This window comes from Haliaeetus leucocephalus, unplaced genomic scaffold, assembly GCF_000737465.1.
Source record: "Haliaeetus leucocephalus isolate CR32 unplaced genomic scaffold, Haliaeetus_leucocephalus-4.0 Scaffold110, whole genome shotgun sequence".
Classification (NCBI taxonomy): Eukaryota; Metazoa; Chordata; class Aves; order Accipitriformes; family Accipitridae; genus Haliaeetus; species Haliaeetus leucocephalus.
Genome location: NW_010972546.1, coordinates 259088 through 281216, shown reverse-complemented (window position 1 = coordinate 281216; position 22129 = coordinate 259088). Strand labels below are relative to the sequence as shown.

General features: G+C 48.2%; 1 protein-coding gene across 1 annotated transcript; it reads right to left on the bottom strand.

Annotated features, from left to right (window-relative positions):
* Positions 1–402: 402 nt before the first annotated feature.
* FAM117A (family with sequence similarity 117, member A) lies at positions 403–21738 on the bottom strand. The gene is made up of 8 exons (XM_010585670.1): positions 21621–21738; positions 8545–8711; positions 4956–5051; positions 4297–4410; positions 3829–3963; positions 3077–3299; positions 2590–2710; positions 403–2083 (listed from the first exon to the last, which is right to left on the bottom strand). The coding sequence occupies exons 1-8, from the start codon at positions 21736–21738 to the stop codon at positions 1744–1746; spliced, it is 1314 nt and encodes a 437-aa protein (XP_010583972.1). The 3' UTR covers positions 403–1743.
* Positions 21739–22129: the final 391 nt, after the last annotated feature.

Below are 22129 nucleotides of genomic sequence, written 5' to 3'. Positions count from 1 at the left end.
GGCCGCGGGGTGCCCCCCGCCGGGGCAGGCGGCGCCCGGGGCACCCCCGGCCTGGGGACCTTCGCCGAGCGCGGCCCTTGCGGTGACGCAACCCGATGTGGAGCGCGGGGATTGGCCGCACCAGCGGGGGCGGAGCTAGCGGGCGGGACCTGGTTGGCGTTCCCGCCGTCGCCTGAGCGACTCGGCGAGGGGCGGGGCGGGAAGAAAGCGCGCGCGTGCCCCACCCTCCAGCAACGGCGCGCCCCGCGGGTGGGCGGGGCCTGGGAAGCTCCTCCCCTCCGCCCACGTCCCGCCCACCCTCAGGCTGCTACTCTGCCAGCCCGGTCGGGGCTCCAGCATCTCCCCCCAGTTTAAAGTCGGTATCCATTAAATCCCAAAGAAGCACTGCGGATGCCCGAAATATTTATTTTGTTTCCTTTTAACTGGCAATACCAGCATCTGCAAACAACCCCTCTAAACGCAAGACAAGAACTCCAAAGCTAACATTCCTCCTTTAAGCTTCACACTACATACATAAAATACAAACTTCAAACAGCTGCAAAAATAGTGTCTTTGGAAGAAAATAGAGTTTCTACATCAGATACAAGAAAATAGGCTTCTTCAGTACAACCCCCAGCCTTTGCAACAGAACACAAAATCAAATACTTTTGTTGTCAGGAGGCTTTACAATCAACGTTCCCATGTTATCGCTTCACTTTCTAAGGCATCACATCAGGACAGCGCTGCTGGACGCAGCCATGCTTCAGACTCCTGCCCAGCCGCAGCTCCCTGCACAAATTCTGGCCCCTCAGTGAGGCAGGGGAGGGCCCAAAATCCACCTCAGGGAGCCAGCCCCAGCCAGGCTGCCCAGGCTCACGGCTGGAAAGCAGCAGGTAGTTTCTTTACAGCAGCCACAACCCCCCACCCCCCCGCAGGGACCTTTGTGCAATGCCAGTTTTCACTTCCCTCCCTGCTTCCTGCTGCACAGCCAAGGCACCTGGGAGACTTCTGCCCACACGCAGGGAAACCAGACAGGCAGCTCGCGTCTCAGGTGCCTCCTTTGCCCTCAGTCACACGAGCTTTCCAGAGCGCAGATCCGTGGAAGCCTGCAGTCAGTCACCTGCGCTCTCCCCCTTTGCACAGCATCCTTAAAGCTCCAGCCGTGTTCTGAGGCGGGGGCAGAGGTGTCCAGGGGAGGCACAATCAGGGATCCACTGCTCTCCAGCCCGCTCTGAGGGAGATGAGCTGTCTTCACAGTGCAGGTACACAACATTTTCTGCTCCAATACATCCCAGGGCAGCTGTCCTACAGACCCCTTCTCCCCCCATCCCACTTCCCAGGGTTCAGCAGTCCCAGACAGCCGCAGGGCTGAGGGGATGCCGAGGAATCCCTAACCTGAATTCTCCCAGCTCAACCTCACTCACAGAGCCACAGAGTCTGAGTTTGCCTCGGCTCCCCCAGCACTGCCCGGCTGCTCTTCACCAGCAAAACAATCACACAGGAAACAAAAGACAATTAGAACACAGGAAAGTGCTTTGAACAGGGGAGGCTCAGAGAAACAAGCCTCTCCAGCAGTGCGGAGTCCCATGGCACACTGAACTTCACAGTTTCTATCATCCTCGGGAGGAAGCCTGCTGTCATTCTCAATCCCAGGGCCGCCTCTTAGCCGTCACATCCCACCTTCAAGGCACACGTCTCCACAGGCTGGCAGAGACACACTGAGGAGCCAGAGCTGCTGTTGCTGGCTAAGCTTTCCCAAAGGCTTCACACCACGAGAGAGCTGTGGAAGACGACGTTCTCCTCTGGCTGGCCGCGCTTCCAGTGTTCGTAATTCAGTGAAGGAGACTTGGACACCTCGCTGAAGCTATCTACTGCAGCGTCCTTCCGCACCCCGAGGAAGGGGCTGGGGGCTGTGGGCTGGCAGGATGTAAATGTGCCCGTGCCAGGGCTGGAAGAAGCTGGAAAGCCCCTGAAGAGGAGGCCCACGTTTGGGAAGAGAGGCTTCACCAGGCTGACAGGGCAGAAGGCAGAACCGGTGGGGTTGAAGTGCACTTTGTTCTTATCTGGGCAGGAAGGCTGAAAAGGCTGATCAGGGCTGGGGGAGCTGAAGGAGAGAGACAGAGTGGACATGATTAGGAACGGACACTCACGAGGGCACCGAGCAGCCACCGGGAAACCACCTGGAGTTGTGCACTCTTCAAAGAGCCTGACTAAAAGCCAAACTTCCTCTGTGAGCTGGACAGCTCTTCAGGTACAGAGCAGCATGAAGAGCCTGTTTTGTTTTGAAAGCACACTTATTTATAGGAAAACCACCTCTTCTCCTCCAGAGGCTCTGCTGGCTGATAAAAACTACTGCCTGGGAAGGGCAAGGCCTCACAAGATCCTTCTGAGCATGTCCGAGGGTTAGCAATTCAGCTTTCAACTCTTCTCACCAGGGCCTGAACAGCCACGGTTTTGTTGGGAGTTTTTCCTAGAGGCTGCTCCCTACTTTTAGAACAGGGCAGGGGTGGCAATTGCAGCAACAGAAGTCTCTCCTGCCCCCACCCCAGCATCCTCCCGTAAGGCCAACCTCACACGAGTTCTCTTCTGCGAACAACTCCTCATACTTACGAAGCTTCTTCAAAGGCCCGGACCTTCTCACATCCCTCGGGAGGTTCCCGTTTAAACATGTAGCTGTGGTTGGGTCGAGGAGAAGAAGCAAAGGCCAGGACTGGTGAAGGGCTGCCCTCCTCTAGCAGGGAAAAGATACTTTTTGAGAAATTTTTACAAGAATCTAACAGCACTCTAAACACCAGACATGCTCTTCTAGATCCTGGGGCTGCAGGCTACAATACCCCAAAGCTGCAGCATTTTATCTGTGTAGCTCCCAGCTCACATCCTCCATCTAGTACTGAAAACCACCCACCTCAAAGGGTAATTACTGGAGCTTTAGAAGTCCACTCCAATTTAGCCAAATTGGCTGAGACCCTCTCTCCTATCTCAGCTGCAGCTTCCAACCCAGCACACAGACAGGGAGGAGCCATTGCACCGAGGTTTTCATAGCACTGGCCCCCTTTGTCTCCCCTGACCTACCAGCCCCTCCGCTTTCACTGTTTACCTTTCTCCTTTGGATCTGGCTGCACCTCGTCTGCCGCAGAGGAGGGCTCTTCTGCTGCCAGCCTCACCGGGGTGTGTGGGGAAAGGTGGAGAGGCACGGATGGGGAAGGAGAAAGAGAGAGGCTGCTGCAGCTGCCACTGCTGGGCTCCAGAGTCAGGGATGCATCTCCAGAGCCTCTCTGGGCAGGCACTGGTGCCCTGTGGCCATCTGGGACATCCAGTATCTAGGGAGGAAGCAAAGTCTTAGAGGAGCAAGAAACCCCTGTCACCAGTGAAGAGGTTTAACAGCAGTTGCACCTACAGAGAGCAGCTACTTGGGGTGCTGGATCCAGATAGAGGCAGAGCCTCCACTTCGGGGAGTGAGGCAGCAAGGCAGCCTTCTGCAAGCAGGCGAACATCAGGTTCTGCACCCTGTAATGCACTTCAGTTCATAAGCTGCCTGGGATCACTCCTCCCACAAATGCACAGTACAAAGTAGCCTTTGGATGCCAGTCTAAGTGTCTTAAAGCTGTCAGTGAGATGTCATCTATCCTGAGATTACTACTGGCTGATCTCTCATAGCACCAGCAAGTTTTAAGGAGGGAAGCCAGCAGCCACTTGACCCAATTTAGACAGTAACATGCCTAGAACAAGCTAAAACTAAACACAGAGACCATCCCCATGGCCAAGAAACAGATACAGGCAGTGTCTTTAGAGGAAAGGATTTCCAAGACCACTCAGAAGTTTCAGGGCAATCCTGTGACCTTCGCTTACCCGCAAAAGCTCTTCATCTCCCTGTTCCTTCACAAACGCTTCCTCCAGTTCCTGGTTTAGCCCCTCCAGGCTCCTATGCAAGCAGGGGCTGAGCCTCAAAATGGGAGATGGAGAAAGGAAGCCTGAAGGAGAGTCCTGTAACAATCCAGAATAGATGAAATTAGAGTTCTATCTGCACAAACTCAGCAGTTACACCCTGTTCCCACAGCTCTCCAGGGCTCACCCAAAGCCTTCCACGAGGCTGACAGGAGAAGACTTGACAGCAGAGTCATGCAGACTCACTAACTGCAGATCAAAGCAGAGGGACATGTGGAAGAGGTGGGAGAAGAGGAGAAAAAAAAAAGATTCTCTCTTCTCAGGCATCAGAGCAGAAGTCTGAGAACAGCTTGGACACCTGCCCAAAGGAGCCTGCTCTCCACCTCACTAGGACACACGGTGACAGCAGAGCAGGGGGAGACACGAACGTACCCTGAGCGATCCAAGGACAGCATGGTCCCCCTGGAGCGGGGAGCTCTTCTCCTTTTCTTTGCCACTTCTGCCATTTAGCTTTGTTCGCTGGAGCTGTTGCTTCAGTTTGGCAATCTAGCAAACAAAGTTTCAGCTACAGAACCAGACAAGCCAACACACCTCCACCAAAAAGGATGGTGCCTTGTCTCTCTCCTCCCCCGCTTTTCCAACCCACAAGGAAGTACCTAAATAGCAACGGTTTCAATCACACAAGCAGCAGCTCCAGCCACCTCTCAAAGGGTGGACCAGAAGTACTCGCAAGGCCTCATCACAAACTCCCCTGCTGCGATGTGGCCAGCGCCTTTCCTCTAGTAGATCTGGGTTATCCTCCACCTACAGAGCATTAGGAACCAGGCCCCACCGGAACCCACATACACCTCGACACTGACGAGCAACACTCTGGGTTTCAGTGGAGCTACTTTACAATAGCTGCCTGCTAGAGGAAGCCAACAAAATCAGTCTTTAGTTGAATCACAGAGCTTTAGAGATGAGAACAAGGGCTAAAGTCTCATCTTCAGTAGTATCCTGTCCTCCCGCTCCCCTCCCATGCAAGCAGGAGCCTCCTGTACATTAGCAACTAACACAGATCTTGCTCAAACATTGGGAGTGGTCTATTTTACCTCTCTGCGGTGATCTGTGCTACCCCAAGAAGCAGAACGCTTGTGAGCACTGGAGCTGGCTTTCCCCACTTCTGCATCATGCCAGGACACTGGAGTCTGAAGTGATGAGAAACACGGCTGAGGATAATCACAACATTTACCACCAGTCTCTAAACCAGTAGAATCCTAAGAATAAGTGATCAACTACTGCCTGTTCACAGTCCTATTCCACTCTACCCCCATTAATACAATACTCTGTAACGTGCATCAAGAGATAGCCGTTGTTTGCCAAAATAAAGTAATTTTGGCCAGATTTGTGCCTATCTGGAAACTGGACCTCATAGACCTACATGGCAAGTGACTTCCCAGAAGTCAGCGGCTTAATCACAAGTACCTGACGAGATAAAGGGCACCAAGCTGTTACTGCAGAGAAACAACCACAACCGCCCTGTACTGCTTGCACAGGCTCCCGTCTGATGAACAGTGACGTAGGGTTTCAGGCACTCATTGTACGAAGCAGCATTACCGAGAGGAAAAGCCTCACCCAACTGTGAGAACACACAACTTGCTTCTGAGTCCTCAGGCTCCCGTATCGGAGTTCAAAGGCGTAACCAAAACCAGAGTTTGGCCTGCAGACTGACTGCTGCTGCTGCTGGAGCACTGGAAGAACCCAGCTGCCTCTCCAGCTCACATCCCTCCATCTGCAGGGCTGGCAGTTCTCAGCTGACTCTCTTCATGCAGAAAAACAGCCTCAGCACCACGTTACACAGCTGTTTTCCAAGCAACAGCTACATTTTGAATATCAATGGAAATCAGAAAGGGCTGTTAATCTGATCAGCAAAGGGTGTGAACTTCCTTCCACTGAACTCAGCCATCTCAGCAGACACTCCAGGATCTTAACACTCCCAAGGCACACCATTTTCAAGACCAGCCATCATTTTTTCCCAACATCACATTTCAGTGCCTCTCAAAACACTCACCCTGTGTCACTGCTGCCTGCCATTTCTGTGGGAGGCTTTGGATGATACTCCTCTCCTCCATCCTCAGCAACAGGCTGCCAGAAGGTGCAAGGGCCTGAGAACAGTTACTCTCCAAGCAGCTTAACTGATCTCCCCAGAGGCTACTGCAAGAACAGCAGCTGTTCTAAACAACATTGAGTCACAGGGATGACAGAAGCCTCTTCTCTCAAAACAGGTTTTAAAATCTATTTAAACCAAAGGAACAAGGCAAGTTACCTAGAGAGGTACCAGATTTCCCTTCTGTAAAGGGATACAGGTGATTTCTAGGCAGAAATCCAAGCCTCTCCTGACTTAACAGGTTCTGAATGAAACCCCTCCTTACACACACCACTGTAAGCAGAGCACACCGCGTTCCCTACAGCTAAAACCATTTGTTGTCCAGGTCTCTGTTTTGCAATGCCTGTAAACAGCAGACATCCTGGCACAGTTCTTTTCAACTTAGTGTTCAGTTTGGTTTGAGAGAAGAAATCCATTTAGCGTGAACCATTGCTCTGAAGTCCTGCTAAACTCAGAGCAGTTGGTCACAGCCATCCCCGTGCCACCCCTGAACCGTGCCAGACAGAGCTGAGGAACAGACCAGTGCAATAGGAAATCCTATGGCAAAGACCAACCTTGCAGTTTCAGCACATGGCACATCTGATCTCATTTCCTACCTCAAATACTCTCTCCTAAACAACTCAAACATCATTATTTGGCCGTTTTCCCAAAATATTGTGTCATTTTATATCCCAGTAGATCACACATAAGAACACTAAGGAGAAGAGGCAAAGGTCTAAAAGACAAGACCACAGCCCTATCCCACATCACTGCAAGAAGCAAGTCCGTGGGAAGCTGAACTCCAGCTGCTAACAACAGTCCCACTTTGCAGGACGTGACAGAAACTCTCCACAACTCGCTGGAAGCCTCCTGAGCCCTGTTTGAGAAGTCACTTATTGCAGGCTATTGCTGTGACACTCAGAGCACTGAGCACTGCACCAGTGCTAACAAAAAACTAGGGCCTAAAAAGGAAGAAAAGACATTGTGTGCAATAGGAAGGCCTGAAAATGAAGAGCACATATGCGTCCCACCTCTCGCAGGCAGACTGTCAAGGCAGAAGGAAATTACAGAACCTTTTGTACTAACTGTGGCAAAACCGCTTCCTCAGAAAAAGGAGAGAAAAAAATGCTTTGCACATCAAGATAAAGCCACACGCTCCAATCATGTATAGTGCTGCCATCCTCACCCCCACACTGAGCACCTGCAGTTGTATCTCTCACTTAACCACCTTATGATAGCAAATCTACAGAGCTCTGCAAAACAGCTGATCAGTAGCTGAATAAGGAAGGAAGTAAACATGTACTGGCTAGCAGAGAAAGTCCCAAGTTTGATAACTATTGAGCCTGAAAACATGGAAGGAGTGGCAAAGTCCTGGAGGTTACGATGAAGAACATTTTGTTAATAGACAGGGAAGTCTAGAACCAAGGACTTTATTCCCAGCTTTCAACAGACAAGTCATTTGCCACACAGAGGTTTGTGTGTGAAACAGTGGAGATCACTGCTCATTTTACAGGCATGTTGCAAGGTAAAATTAGCATTTGCAAGACACTTGTAGATAACTGATGAAAGACTGCAGCACACCTGGCCTATTCACTGCAGAGAGGAGTGACCAGCTCCATGCTCAGCAGAGTCTGAATTAACATAGTGGTATCTTCCATTCTGGGAAGAAGGAGGTGCCCCTCTTCTCCAACTATTTCCCCAAAAGGGCCACATGCAGAAAAACTAATTAGCCCCAGAACACTGGGGTTAAGTGTTCCCACCATTGCTGATGAAGACAGAAAGGAAGAGTGTGCTTCCCTGACTCAGAAATAAAGTTAGACAAATTTTTTCCCTTCCTTTCCAGCATGCCCTCTGCCCTCAGCAGTGCACTTGGGCACTAGAACTGAAACAAAAGCAGGCAAGAATACTTTGGAGAAGGACAATGGAAGTTGGAATCCAATTGAGAATTTCCTGCAAACAGCCTAGTAATAAATTGTTGAATACCAAAGATCAAACAGCAAGTTAACAGAGATTGAATGTGCTAAATAAATGACTTAAGCAAACGGATGCTCTTATCCTTCTAAATTCTTTCACCTCTGCAGATAGGCAAGCACTATTTGCTGCCATAGAGTAATATTTACAGGTTGCTAAGAGTTCCTAGAGGTCTGGAGCTTTTCCATTCTACAGTAGAGAGCTGTGCCGTTCGTGCTCATGATCCCTTCTGCGGGAGCACCCCTGACTTCTTGCAGCGTGTGGCACACAGCCTGCGAGTGTTATATAAGGACTTGGCCCAGAACTGCAAGCTAGAAAAAAAAGTAGCATTGAGCCAGTACTGGAGAAGAAAGCCAGAGGCCATCTGCCTCCAAACAAGGCCAAGGAAATTCTAACTCTGCACCAAAGTGGAATCAATTGAAGCTGAGAAGCAAAAAGGGGAAAAAAGCCTTCCTAGAAAGTTGCAGCTGGACGGATGGAAATTTAATGCCTTCCCTATTCATCCCCCGCTTACACAGTTCGTTTCAGTTCTGCAACCCTCTCCTGGCCCAGAGACTTCAAGGGCAGTCTGCAGGTGCTTATACCTGGGTAGCTTTGTCATTCATGCACGAAGTGGAAGCTCCTTCAGCATCCCTTGGCCACTGTCCCAACAGGTACGAGCCCACAATGGTGTCTAGCGAAGAGGTGCGCCGCACGCGGGGCTGCCGGGGACGGCAGGTCTTCTCAACAGCGGCAGCACAGGGAACGCTAGCTAGACAAGAGGGAAAAGAAAAGAAAATTAGGCTTCCAAAGCCAAGATTCAGCAACAGCTATCACAATTAACAAGCCCACATGCGCTGCAAAGATCACAAGAAGGGAACTAGCACACAGAGCCTGGAAAAGTCCATTTATTTTTCAGAAACCAGAGTCCTATTACTTCTAACATGCCCAGTGAGTTCCCACTCTCACAACAGCAGCAGCTCTTCCCTGTCAAAGCCATGCGGCTGCCCAGCCTCAGCACAGGCAGATTTGCTGCTTCAGGTCAGCCATCGAAAACCAAGCAGCAACAGAAACACCACTTCAGTAGAGTGGGCCAGCAAGTGCTGGTGGATTGACTGCCCAATCTGCCCTCCTACTCACTCCTCCACTCCACTGCAGAGAGCTGTATTCATGCTTATCACCAAGAGATTGCTTCTCTAGAAGCAGAGATTTTATTGCAGTCCTTAAGTGCCTGCTTGAAATCATTGATTAGATATTCCAGTCGAAGTCGAGGGAGCTGCTACACAACCAAATGAAATACTCGGCATGTCCACATTGCTTTTGCATAAGCGCTGTAGGAAAAAAACCCAAATCACTATGCTGTCTATAAGGCCATATTTCTTACTAGCTGGAGCACAGTGCTTAGTCAGAGAACCCAGGCTCTTGCTCATGGTAAGATCCAACAGCAAAAGGGAAGCTGCGTGCCTCAGTTTCCCCCAAGGAAACATGCTCGCTTCCAGTTTCAAGGAGGCCAAGAGAACACATCTGCAAAGTTCTGGATCCTCCAGCAGGACTGCATGAGTGCTTGGTGTCATTGGTACATGTGCGCATTCATTCAGCAAAGATCAGAAAGTAAGACGTGCAACCTGTTGACTGTCATAACCCATCGTTGGCAGGGCCCAAGCTCAAATCCAGGAGCTCTGGATCTGCCCAGCTTCCACGAGATGGCCGCACTGCCTGTTCAGACATTACTTTCATAACAGTAGCTAGAAACATGATTAACAGCAATGCTTTGTAAATAAGACTAGTTTAAGTTTGCGTGTCAGCAATGATGCACACCAGTGCAATCCCATCGCAAGGATGGAGAGCCAAGTGTCTCTTGGCAGGCTACAGCAAAGGGAGACACGCAGCATATGCTTTGCTGCGCCCTCCCCGTCTCCTCCATTGCATCCTGGCCAGCTCCAAACTAGATGTGATCAACGCACGGCCCATAAGCAGGCAGCACAGCTGCCCTTTTCTGCAACCCTGTCGTCACCCTTGCAGCTGAAAAAAGGTGTTATTGCCAAAACCAAAAAGGTAGCAAGAAAGAGGCAAGTTCAAGCCAGCAGGAAGGTTTGTTTGCATTTCATTTTGATTAGACATGCAAATTACCACACACATTAGAACCAGCCCTGTGGACTCCTGGCAAGGTATTAAGGCCATGCACAGCTCTGCTCCAGGTGCTTTGTGTACAGATATTCTCTCCCTTCCTCCCCAAAACGAGGGCATGGCAGGCAGGTACTGAGTTAACCACACTAAAACCAGCATTAAAACTGTTAAGCACTATGTTGTGTTTGCCAAATACCTCTGTATACAAATGTGCTGGGGCACCCACTGCAGGCTCATGGCTGAGACTGTTCCAGGGACATGGCCTGTTAAATACATCTTTTTATCAGCTAAAATACCATTTGAGCAGTGGAATTTGAGTTCTAGGTGAGAAAAGGGTAGGAACAAAAAGCCATGTGGGAGGGCAAGAGAAGCATTAGTCCTTGCATGACAGCCACACCTCGGAAGGTCCACACTGGATTAAAGGCTTATTGTGTTGGGTCCAGCTGGCATTTCAAGGCACACTCCCTGCTCCCAACAGTTAACAGTAAGACAGCTACCACTAACTCTAATTTAGAAACTCATTAGTATTTGCAGCTTCCTCTTCAGTGCCTCATTGCCCCCACAGGCTATGTTACTTGCATCTCCATTACGTATGACTTCAGCTGTCTCTTCCTCTCACACTGCTCTCCCCAACTAGACTGCTGGCAGAAGAACTGAAAGCTGCTGCGATATGGCAGTCCCTCTCCCACAATGCTTTGGCAGCACACGTCCCCCACAAAGCTCTCCAAGAGGCCCCCTTTGATATAACCATCGCATCCAGAGCGAGTGGAGTCACCTCTGTACTCCAAACCTTCAACAGGGCAACACAGTCAAAACCAGTCTGAAAGGACCTTGAGAACAGACGTGACCAAGAGCAGAGGAGACGTGGCCTCCTACAGTAACAACTGCATCAATTGTGTACGATGGCTGACGAACACCTAAAGCTATTAATGTACGAACAGCAAGAACTGTCATTCCTTTTCATGAAGTACAACTCATGTACTTGCTACCCAACAACTCAGTTTGTTTTTAAGCAGCACTGGGAAGCCCAAAGGGCAGGGGGCAGCTGGGAGATGCAGAGCAGGGTGCTGCTGGAAGCGGGATGCCCCTCCTTATGGTGCAAAGGCTGCGTGCACAGCACAGTGCGAGGCGCCGAGGCAGGGTGGAGCGTCCTGTTTACAGCTCCGTGCTATTATCATCCCTCCGCACTGAGCCTGCACAGCTGCCACCTGGCCATGAGCTCTGGAGTTGGTCCAAGCCAGCTCCACAGCTGAGAAGTGTCAGGTTGTGGCACTTTTACTTTTCATGTGACAGTAAAGCTGCTGCAGATAACAGAACCGTCGTCGTATCTCCAGGAGCCATTTGGCTGCCTCCAATTGCTGCATGAGGCTTTCATGCAGCCACAAGTTAGAGGCTGGTGCAATGCATGCATTTAGAAGCAACAAACTGTCAGTACTGGAGTTCCTGATTTGCAGCGTCCCTAGTCTTTCCCAAACACATCAACGTCAGTGAGCTCAGAGCTTCCTAAACAGTCTCTCTAGGCCAGCCAATCTCTGCATCTAAAAAGAGAAAACAGAAGTCTTCAGTAAACTTTTAAAAATTTTGGGGGTCATTTTTCAATAAAGAATACCTACAGCTGAATCAAAAAAACAATGGCAAGCAAAAATAAAATTCCCATTACTACTTTCTTTAGAGTTGTAAAATTGATTTCCTTCCCTCTCCAGATGTCACCCTGGGGAAACTGACCCTTTAATATCAGAAGAATGTTTAGAAATTTAGGGACATACTGTTCAGACCCTGACATTTTCTGAATATGCCCCTTCAAAGGTCTATCTTAAAGTGATGAAGCATAAAAAAACCAGTCCATGTTTGAATATAATCAGCTTTCAAGTTAACCATGGAACAATGGGCTGCCTGAGGCTTCACCATGCAGGGAAGCTTTCCCTGCATTCTGTAATATCAAGGCGTACCTAATGGTTTTCGGATGCAGTTTTCAGTTTATTGGCTCAAGCAAGAGTTGTAAGCTCTCAAGTGAGAATTTGTCAGGGAGAGTTCAGCTGAGATGGAACCTAAGCAATTCTGTCAATAACTAACTTATGCAAATATCTTCCACCCCAGTGTAACAGAAATTACTTCTAATTATTTAAGTTCTGTATCAGCTTCCCCCATCTATACCTTTTAATGATCTTTACAACACATCACCTTATTCAGATGATACTCCTGATTTGGGGGATAGGGGCAGTAAGATAACATAAATGCCTAAGTTGAATTTCTCACAGGCCTGTCAAACCACAGCAGGACTCTGTGACACAGAAACATCTCTTTTAGATAAAATATTCACATCAAACCGGGCTGCTGGATGTGTATCAGTGTCCCCTACTGCACCCCAGCACTGCTTCCTTAATCTTTAGCATCTTCCTAGACAATCTAGATGGGAGATCTCTATACAAAACATTTTTTTGCACAATAGCTACCCAGACACAGTTCAGGTGGGACAAGCGGAAGGGACACAATGCTGGCATTGCTGTGGTGGTTACCAGGGCAGGAGCTCCTACAGCAGAAAAGAAATAAGCTATCTGATCATGCCAGAGCACTAAGAGCATCTTGTGTTCATCTTAAGGACTGTACTGCTTAATGAGTTACAGCTCTAACCAACAGTTTTGGTGTAGAGCAGGTCTTGGCCATAGCATCACCCCGAGCTCGCTGGCTCCCATCTGACAGAGCAGGAGGTAAAGGCTGGTACACAGCAAGAAATCCAGTGTCTTCCCTTCTCCTCATTTTAAAATTTAACTGGACAAGAGACATGCACAGGACTTCCAGAGGATGTCAAGAACAGGGATCCACAATCCACGTCAGGGAATCGCACTTCCTCTAACCTCACTCCACAAGATCATACTTGATCAGAAAACATATCTCCTCTGAGGATCAAAACCACTTTAACCAGGCATTTCCAGTGGAGTGACAAGCAGAAGTGTTAGTGAAATAAAGATCAGAACTGAAGCTTCAACATTATAACCCATTTAAATCTCATTTCAATTTCTTTGCAGTTTCATCATGGTGAATCAAGTTACCTGACAGGTTGTTACCAAATAGGATAAAAATTCTCAGCAGCAAACAAGCTTCAGAAAGATATCCTCAGTTTTAATTATTTTTTCCAGATGGAGCAGGTAAAGGAAAGCATATGTCCTGACTGCTGCACTGAGGCAATGCAACAGAACCAGTTATTTTTGAACAGTCCCAATCTTTAACATAGCAAAGACTAAAAATCTTTACAGGTAAAAGAATTGCCTTTTTTCCACATTGTGCCTTTACTGCACTCTCTCCACATTCAGAAGAAAAGTGGAGATTTAAGAAACCATGCTTGCAACCATCACAGTCAGCCCAGGCACTTCCTTGCGGCACACCAAAGTGCTGCTATTGCATGCTACTTCTGCAAAAGGACTCCGGGAGAGGACCTTAATCTATCACACAATCTGAAACCAACACAGGATTATGCAACGAATAAATGCTTTTGCTCTGGGAATCCCAGAAAGACTAAAAGGAGATGAACAGGCAGTTTTACCTGTTCTTAGTGAAATTTAAAATCCTGTGCTTAGTACACTACAGAAACCTACAAACATGCTAGAAAATAGAAGCATTTCACAGGAACTCATGGCATGGTCAGACTTAGCTTCCAAGACAGGAACAAAAGCACAATCAAGAGCTGGAGAGGCACTGGGATGAAAGTTCAAAGAAGCTGGAGGGAAAAAGAATATCCTCTCCACAAAGACAGCTACAGACAGGTCTTTTTAAGTGGAAAAGACAAGGGGAAGATCTCAAGCTTTAACCAGAACTGGAGTAGGAGATCCAGAGAAGCCTGCCAGAACATGCTTACTTAAGGTACCAAAAGACAAGGGAGGCTATAAATCCACACCATCTCAGGGGTCTCCACATAAACCCCCACCAGAAAACAAAGCCAAGGAGGGATGCAGAGAGCATCTCCTGTACAAGACGGGCAGCAGGATGACTACAAGCAACCTTTGAAGGCTGGACACGGTTTGCATTTTCTAGGAAAAGAAAAATCTCACTTTATCCCAAAAGCAAGAAAGGAAAGTTACGTTCAGTAGTCCTGCAATGGGAAAGAAGAATGCAGTAAGACAACCGGTTACAATTGATATGTATGGGTAGAGAAAAAGAACAAGTGGAATGTTAAGGGTCTTCAAAGAGGAAAATGAACTTGGAATTTATAGGCAGATTAAAAGGTAACAATACACACAACCCTCAGCCACTCCTGCAAAAAGAGTTAACACGTCCACAGCGGTAACTTCCGACACCAAGTCTTTTCACCTCAAGTCTCTGCAAAGGAAGTATTCTACATATCTCTCTCAATATTTAAAAATTATAATCCCTTTAAAGAAGATTTACAACTGAAGGGAAATTCACACCCATGCCAGGATGGGATTTCATAGCTCTTTGCTCATTTCAGTAAACATTAATACAGAAATGCAAAACCCTCAGAGCACTGAAATCCATTGCACTTTCCGGTGAATAGGCAGAAGCTGTGGTTAAACCACACTACCCCTCATGACTCTTGCTCAAACTGTACACACACAGCCCAAGACACCCAAAAAAGTACCTGCTGTTCCCAAAGCACAGCCCTCTATGAAACCCCACAAGAACCTTTCTCCGCTTCAGCGCTTGACTGACGCAGAAAGGAGCAACCCACCGAGGATGAGCATCAAGAAAGCAAAAAAACCCAAGGGCAAAGAGGATCCTACACTAGGTTGGGGAGCTGGATTCCCATCTGATACAACCCAGCAATGACTTGCCCTGCAGCCTTCGCTGAACCAGCCCCGAGGGCTTCACAACTGGCCTGGGAGCACAAGGGAAGAAATTCCAGGCTTTGTAATCACTCCCCTGGTTACAAGCTGCGTTAAGAGTACAGCTGGAGAGCGCTGCCCAAAGGACACAGCATCTGCAGATATCATTGAAGGAAATTAATAGGGGACACTAGCAGTTCAAGTTTTTTTTGGGGTTTTTTTTTTTTTTTTGGACGCAGACATTGTTAAACAGCAACTCCCTCCAACAAGGCTCAAGGTCTGAAGCTGAACACCCAGCTGATGGAGTAAAAGAGCTGAACTCTTCACCTTTAACTCAATTCTTTCAAAGTTTGTTTTTCAAATGATAAAACAATGTGAAGAATTTCAACATTCTCAAAGTCTTTGGTTGAAGTGCACATTTCCTAAATCTAGCCTGATGCAAGTCACCACTTTGGTGGGATCTTCAAGCAAGCCCATCTCTTATCCACCGATACAGCCTGGGAGTGCTTCTGGGCTGGCTTTACACTCTGAAATTTAAGTAAGAACTAGGAAAAAAACAGGTGGGCAGGAAGCCTCTCATGAACAATAAGAGTGGTTTAGAAACAAGCAAAAACTTGTTCAAACATTAGATCTTTAGGACTTGTTCACTCTGATCCTGGAGAATACAGATGACTAAGGAGCTACCAGGATCATCCATGTCACCCGTATCAGAAGAGTGAAACCCAAGCAATGAAGATAAAGCTGTGGGTTTGGGTTTTTTCCCTTTTTTGTTAACTCTATGTAGATCAATTCTTGATAAGCATCTAGGAATCAAGATCACTGCAAAAGGCAGGGCTCTCACTCTCAAGATGAGAAACCTTTGATTCTCAAGCCCTTGGAAATCTTCCAGTACAGATAAAGTAAGCCAAAAACAGAGCAAGACATCCTTGATATTTCTACAGTTACAGACAAGGTGGAAAACAAGGAAGAAGGCTTCCTGTCCTTTATAGACATATAACTACTCAAGTCACATCAACACTTTATGACAAGCCCTCCTCCCATACTCACAGTCATCTTTATGGCTAGTTGCAGTTAAGCCATCTGCCTGGAGGGCCCAACATGAAGCTACTGAAACAACTTTTCAGCAAGGAAAAACCACCCCACAACATCTGATACACCTTCTGATTACCCTCCTAGTGCCTTTTCTAACTGGGAAGCAGGATACCAAAGCTAGTATTAGCTCAGTGTTAGAGCTAGCCTAAACAGTGTAAGCACAACAGCATTATGCATACAAGAGTTGCACACAGCAGCCTCAGGCTCAAGCATGCCAGGAACCGTACAAGCTCTGTAATTCCTGTTCTTGAATGCTTCCAGCCTTAAAGGATGGCACACAAACTATGAGAAACTGAGGCACGGGGAGGAGAAGCAGCTTGCCCAGAGTCATGCACCAGGTTCCAGGCAAGCATGGAAACAATTATCTCCCGTTATTTTCAAAGAATGGGCTAACCACACAACCTTCTTTGATATTTTCCTCATTTCCTGTACAGTCAACCCTGCATTATCAGGTGGTTTGAATGGCAGCACCACAAGCTTAATTTCTAATGCAAAAAGGCCTGTTTAATATAATTTCCAAGAGGGAATATTTTTACAGGCTCAACACTATTGGCCTTTCTTGGAGATCCTTCTTGTACAACTGTGAATCCCACTAAATCAGCATTGTCATCTTAAACTGCAGGAGCTGTGAGGGAAGTGCCAAGATCAGCTCGATGTAGTCAATGCTGCCATTTACACAGTATTTCAACATCCAAGCTTTGCATAGAGAACTCATTGCACTTGGTGCTTGACATTATTTCTCTCACAGGGTTAGGCCAAGTACTTGTTTTTTCTTTTGTACCACACAGACAGTAAAACATTTACCACACCTGCAACAGAACTGCTGCTTCTCTACACAAATAGGTGCCCAGGTTCCTTCCTCACCCAACAAATGTTGAAAAAACTTTGCTATGGTCCATGCAATTGTGTTAGATAAGCCCCAGCTGAAAAAGATTCACAAATAAAAATCCATCCATGGTAAATGATCTGAGAGCTTCCTAGTTCCTCTGGAGCATTCTGCTATAGAAGGGACAGATCAAACTGACTGCACGGTCCCATCCCTTCCCCCCTGCAAATTTGTTTTTAAATGTCATCTCCAGCATTTTAAAGCAGGGAAAAACTTGTTTCACCCACAGAATGTCAACACAAGTCAAGATTAGTTATAGATGTGTCCTTTGTTTCCCCTTTCCCACACCCCTATCCAGAGGCTAACGAACTGGGAGCAGCAAGTTTAGATTGAAGGCATGATCTGTATCAGCTGAGGACTGCAATACCATGAATGGGCTCCAATTACTGTGCGAGAAACTCGTTCTACATTAAACAAAGCCACCTGCAATGCTTTGCCTCCAAACCTGAGCCATGTATTGTATTCAACTATGTTTTGTACAAAGACTGATTTGATTCCATAGGACAGAGGCAGGATTCTTCCTGGCTAGTGCTACAGCAGGACATCTTCAAGACTTTCCCATCCCTCAACCAGTCCTACATGACTATTTTTCCCCATTACATCTCCCTACCTGTGCTTAACCCTTTAATTCTAGGGTTTTGCTGGGGGTAAGCAGGCTGATAAAGGCAAAGGCAGAATTACTTGATAGTGATGAATCCCAAAATTTGGAAATGCAGAGTTTGTCACAGCAGCTGTTTGCACAGTGCAGCAGCACAATTTTCCCATGACAGTACTCTGCATCCCTGCTTGAGGGTTTTTGTTTCTCTTTTGGAGAGTTAATACCAACCGAGCTGCTACTTCTACTGAGATACCCCTTCTCTAAGATGGACTTTTTCACTTTCAAGTTAGGCACAGGATATGAACCTGTGTCCCTTGTTCATTTGCTTAAGCACCCCCTGAAAAACTACAGGTGTTAAAGAGCAAAAAAGAAAACTCAAGAGCAAACACCCCAAACATCTGGACCACTATTTCAGTAACGAAAGCCTTTATACCCATCCCTCAGGACACAAAACCCCATCAGATATCAACTGCTAAAGCAAACACAGTAAGGCCTGAAGCACTTAAGATATTCAACTAATAAGACGGAGGAGGGGAGGAGACCCCCACACTCATTATGTGATGCCTGCAGCAAAGGAAAGCAGCAGAGAAAGATATTGTTAACAGCTCTGCTGCATCACTACCACATAAGCAGTAATCCCACAGCACTTTCAAGTGGCAAACAGACATTTTTATTCCTAAAGAAACATTTTCATTTTGCTAAACATATACTCAGACAGTATTGCCTATGAATAGCGTCCCACTCGTCTGCCTCTATAATATAGACCAGGCACGGGTTTAATTCAGATACCAAATAAAGATATTTGGCAGACTGCTCACTTAGTCTCTCTAGCAGGATCCACACGGCAAAAACAACTGGACATCTCAAAAACAGGCAAGTTCAGCAGGCAAGCAACAAAATCCCATCTAGATGAGTCAGCTCAGCCAACAGTAACTTCCTGAAAAGCTAAAAGGCACCACATAATTCTGGGGTTATAGGGGTGGTGGTGGGAAAACTGGTGAATTTATCTGAATTTTATTGAAGAGAGACTGTCAATAAAGCTTTGGTTTCACAGAGGATTAATGTGAAATACATGAAGCGCAAGACACAGGTCTTGTCAAAGCCATTCATGAAACCCCCCAATCAACCATACAGGTTTACAGATGAAGACTTGTATTTCTGCACCTCACTGTTGTTCCTCTTCTATGCCACACTGTCACTGATAAACAGGTAGCATGTGGAAGGCAGACAGGCAGCTACCCTTTCTCCTAAGAAATCTATTCCAACGCTATCCAGAAAAGCAGTTGGTAGGTAACTCCTGGTACAGCTATTCATCCCATCTTACCCCCTACACATTTAAAGAGTGCACTGAAGGAGTCTGCTCAACTAGTAACATGACGTGACTTCGCTTTTCTACCATATTCCATCTTCTCCCTCTCTGTGCACGAACCAATTTAAATGACTAAGACTACTTACCTGCTCATGTTCACAAAATGCTATGTTCACCAATGGGTCTGTAAATTAAAGTTTGAGCTGCAATTTAAATAATCCTATTTTTTCTAGTGTCATACTGAAAAAAAGAGGCATAAAGACTTTTCCATGTCTTGCTTGAGAAAAATCAGGTTTCAGACCTGCAATGCTTGATGAGGACTGGGGTTACACCCAGGCAGTAGATTCCTGAGTGCAAAGGCATAAGTATCAGGGAGGCTGAAGTCTGGATGCAAGGATGGAAACTCTCAGACCAGCATGTGCTCCGGTGTGGGCTTTGGAGGAAACAACCGAGGCCACAAACAGCACCAGCATTGCCGTTAACCGATTTAAACTTCAAAGTCTCCACAAAGCTCATCCCACCACAGAGAACATATAACCTTGCCAGTGTTATAGCACCTGCAGAGCTCTGACTACCCCAGCAGCTGCCTCCGAGCCACCTAACCTGGCATAAATGGATGCAACAGGGATGGGTCTGGGCTACACCTGAGGAGGATCAAACACTAACACATTATCTACTTCACCACCAAAAGCCACATCACTGAAGAGATAAGGAATTTAAAAAAAACTGACCCCAATGACATACATGAGATTCATCACTCTTAGTCCTGACATCCTGGATTTCTAAACAGCAAGTCAACTCCTTTTAAAATATTCTTAGACCTCATTCCTGGCATCCCCCAGCTCTAGCTCTTCCTTTTAACAGAAGCCCTTTGAGACACTCAGCAGCTGCTCCTCATCTCAATGGGATCCTCTATTATCAGAGCAGCTGCAGGATCAGACCCCAGATCACTCTACCTCTTCTTCTAAAACCCCAAGCCAGAACCACAGAGATCCCCAGCACCCAGCCGCCATGAGGCTTGAGAGCAATTCAGAAAGTCAGCAAATGAGGAAAGATGTGATAAAGCAACGGATTTCCATGCTGAGCTCCCAAAAGGTAGGAGCAAAAGTGTTAGATTATGAATCACCAGGATACCAGTTTTCAGTTAAACCCTGCCAGTTTACTGCTACAGCTCCCACACATGCAGGGAACAAACTGAAGCTTACGAAGAGTGATGAGGCAGAGAGCAATGGAAATTTCAACACTTCCAAAACTGTAGATGAAATTACTATGATCAAGAGGAAAAATTCAAGCTCCTAGAGCCTGAACAGTGAGGCACAGAGCCAGGAAGAAATGAAGACCAGCAATTCTGGTTCATCTCAGTGGCGCTCTAGCCGTTTTGCCCTCAGAAAGCTGCACGGTATTCGCTATGCTTTGGAGTAGGTACAGTACAGGGCTCTAATGCAACCAAGAGATCACAGGCAGCCTGGCTCTCCTTTCTTTGAGATTCGCTTTATTTTCTTCATAAGGTCTGAAGCTACTGACTAATTGCCCTCTTCACAGCAACTTCACCACACTGTTGAGTGGGAAGGAGAGGCTAGCACTCCAAAGAATTTATTTCATTAACTTGTTTCAAGTGTAAATTGAGCAAAAAGCTTTTTAATAGCTTCCCTGATCGATACCACCCCTGCCAGTGGCAGGAATGACTCTAAGTCTCAAGCAGTGAAATGCAGGACACTTCAGGAAAGACCATTAATTCTCATTGTAGGATGGGCTGCAGCACTGTCCTCTGCAAAGCAGAGCCACTGTGTTAAACAAGAGACCAGCACTCTGAACAGATGCCACCAAGATCAGCTGGCCCAAAGCTTGACAAATATTTCTCTCTGTTCCAGAGGTCTGTTTAATCTTACATTTAACCCAAAAAGTGTTTCATTGCTATTTTAACACTGGAGATAATGAACAGCCAAGCAAGAACCCAACATCCAAAAGCAGTCCCGTGAACAGCCAAAAGTAATACGTACATAAAGCCAAAGATTATTATTAGGTGACCAAAAAGTTATATTTAAATAAGCATTCCTGAAGTGGTCAGAAAAATCTCAGTAATGCAATTAGGGCCAAATAGCCATTAGCGCCAATCAAATTATTGCTTCTTTATCAAGCCAGATCAGCTGCATAAAACACAGGGCTCCGTTTTTTTGGGAAGCCACCTCCAAATAGGCAACTCATTGTCACGGGAGACCGCAAGCAGGGACACGTCCTGCCTGCAAGGAAGCCAGCACGGAAGGGAGATCTGTGGACCCCACGGGGCCGGAGATCAAAGCTCAACCCCTCGCGTGTGTGACCACAGCCCACGGGCAGCGTTTTAAGCAGCTCGGCTGTTTCGGGGTTTGAAGTTTTCCTTCGCTCATTGTCTTTGGTGTCGTGTCCTCCCCCACCTCGTTTTCTTTTCCCCTCTCCTCTGCCCTTGGTTCTCTCCTTTCTCTTTCACTTCCACCCACGCAGCATCAGTTAGGAGAAGCCTCCCGAGCACACGGTAGTTTTCTCTAATTAATCCCAGCACTGCCTCCGCGGCCCCGGGGAGGACGGGAGGTGTCGGCGCGCACAGCACCGCGTCCCCCCCCGCCGCAGGGACCCAGGACGGCTCCGCCTCGACCCCATCTCAGCCGCCGGGGCCCGGGGCGAAGAAACGCTCCCCCGCGGGGGCACGCTGTGGGGCGGTTCGCACCAGGACCGGCCGCTGCAAGCCCCCAGGAGGTGCCGCTGGGAACCGGCGGAGCGGCTCTTTGCTACCGGTTCGGAACCCCAGCCCGGCTGCAGGAGACACGCGGGGCTGCAGCCCCGAGGCTGCCCGTGGACCCGACTGCGCACCGGCGGCGGGGGTCGCCCACCTCCTCCCTCCCTCCCACCGTTACCTGCCCGGCCCCCGTCTCCGCGGCGCTGCTGGAGCTGGAAGGGGACGGTGGCGCGGAGCGGCTGGAGCCCCCCCGCCCCGCCGCGGCAGCAGCAGGAGGCGCCGGCCGCCCCCGCCATGCCCGTCCCGCCCGCGCCAGCCGCCGCACTGACTCCCCCAGCTCCGCCAACGCCGTTTATCAGCGCTCCGGGGGCGGTGCCGGCGGGAGGAGCCCGGCGATCATTGGGTGTCCGCAGCCAGCCGATCCGCCCTCGTTAACGAAAGCCAATGAGAGCTCTCTGCAAGCTCCTCCCCCCAGCACGCGCTGTAAGGCTTAGCCAATCAGAAATGCGGTCACCCTTAAGAGGCGTCATGCCTCGCGTCAGAACCAATCAAAAGAGGGAAGAGATGCGCAAGCCGTGCCCTCTCTCCCTCCCCGTAGCGGCTGCGGAACCAATCGCAACAGGGGACAGCCGCGTACAGCCCACACTACTGGAAGGGAACCAATCGCAAGCCTCCTCTTACGCCCCG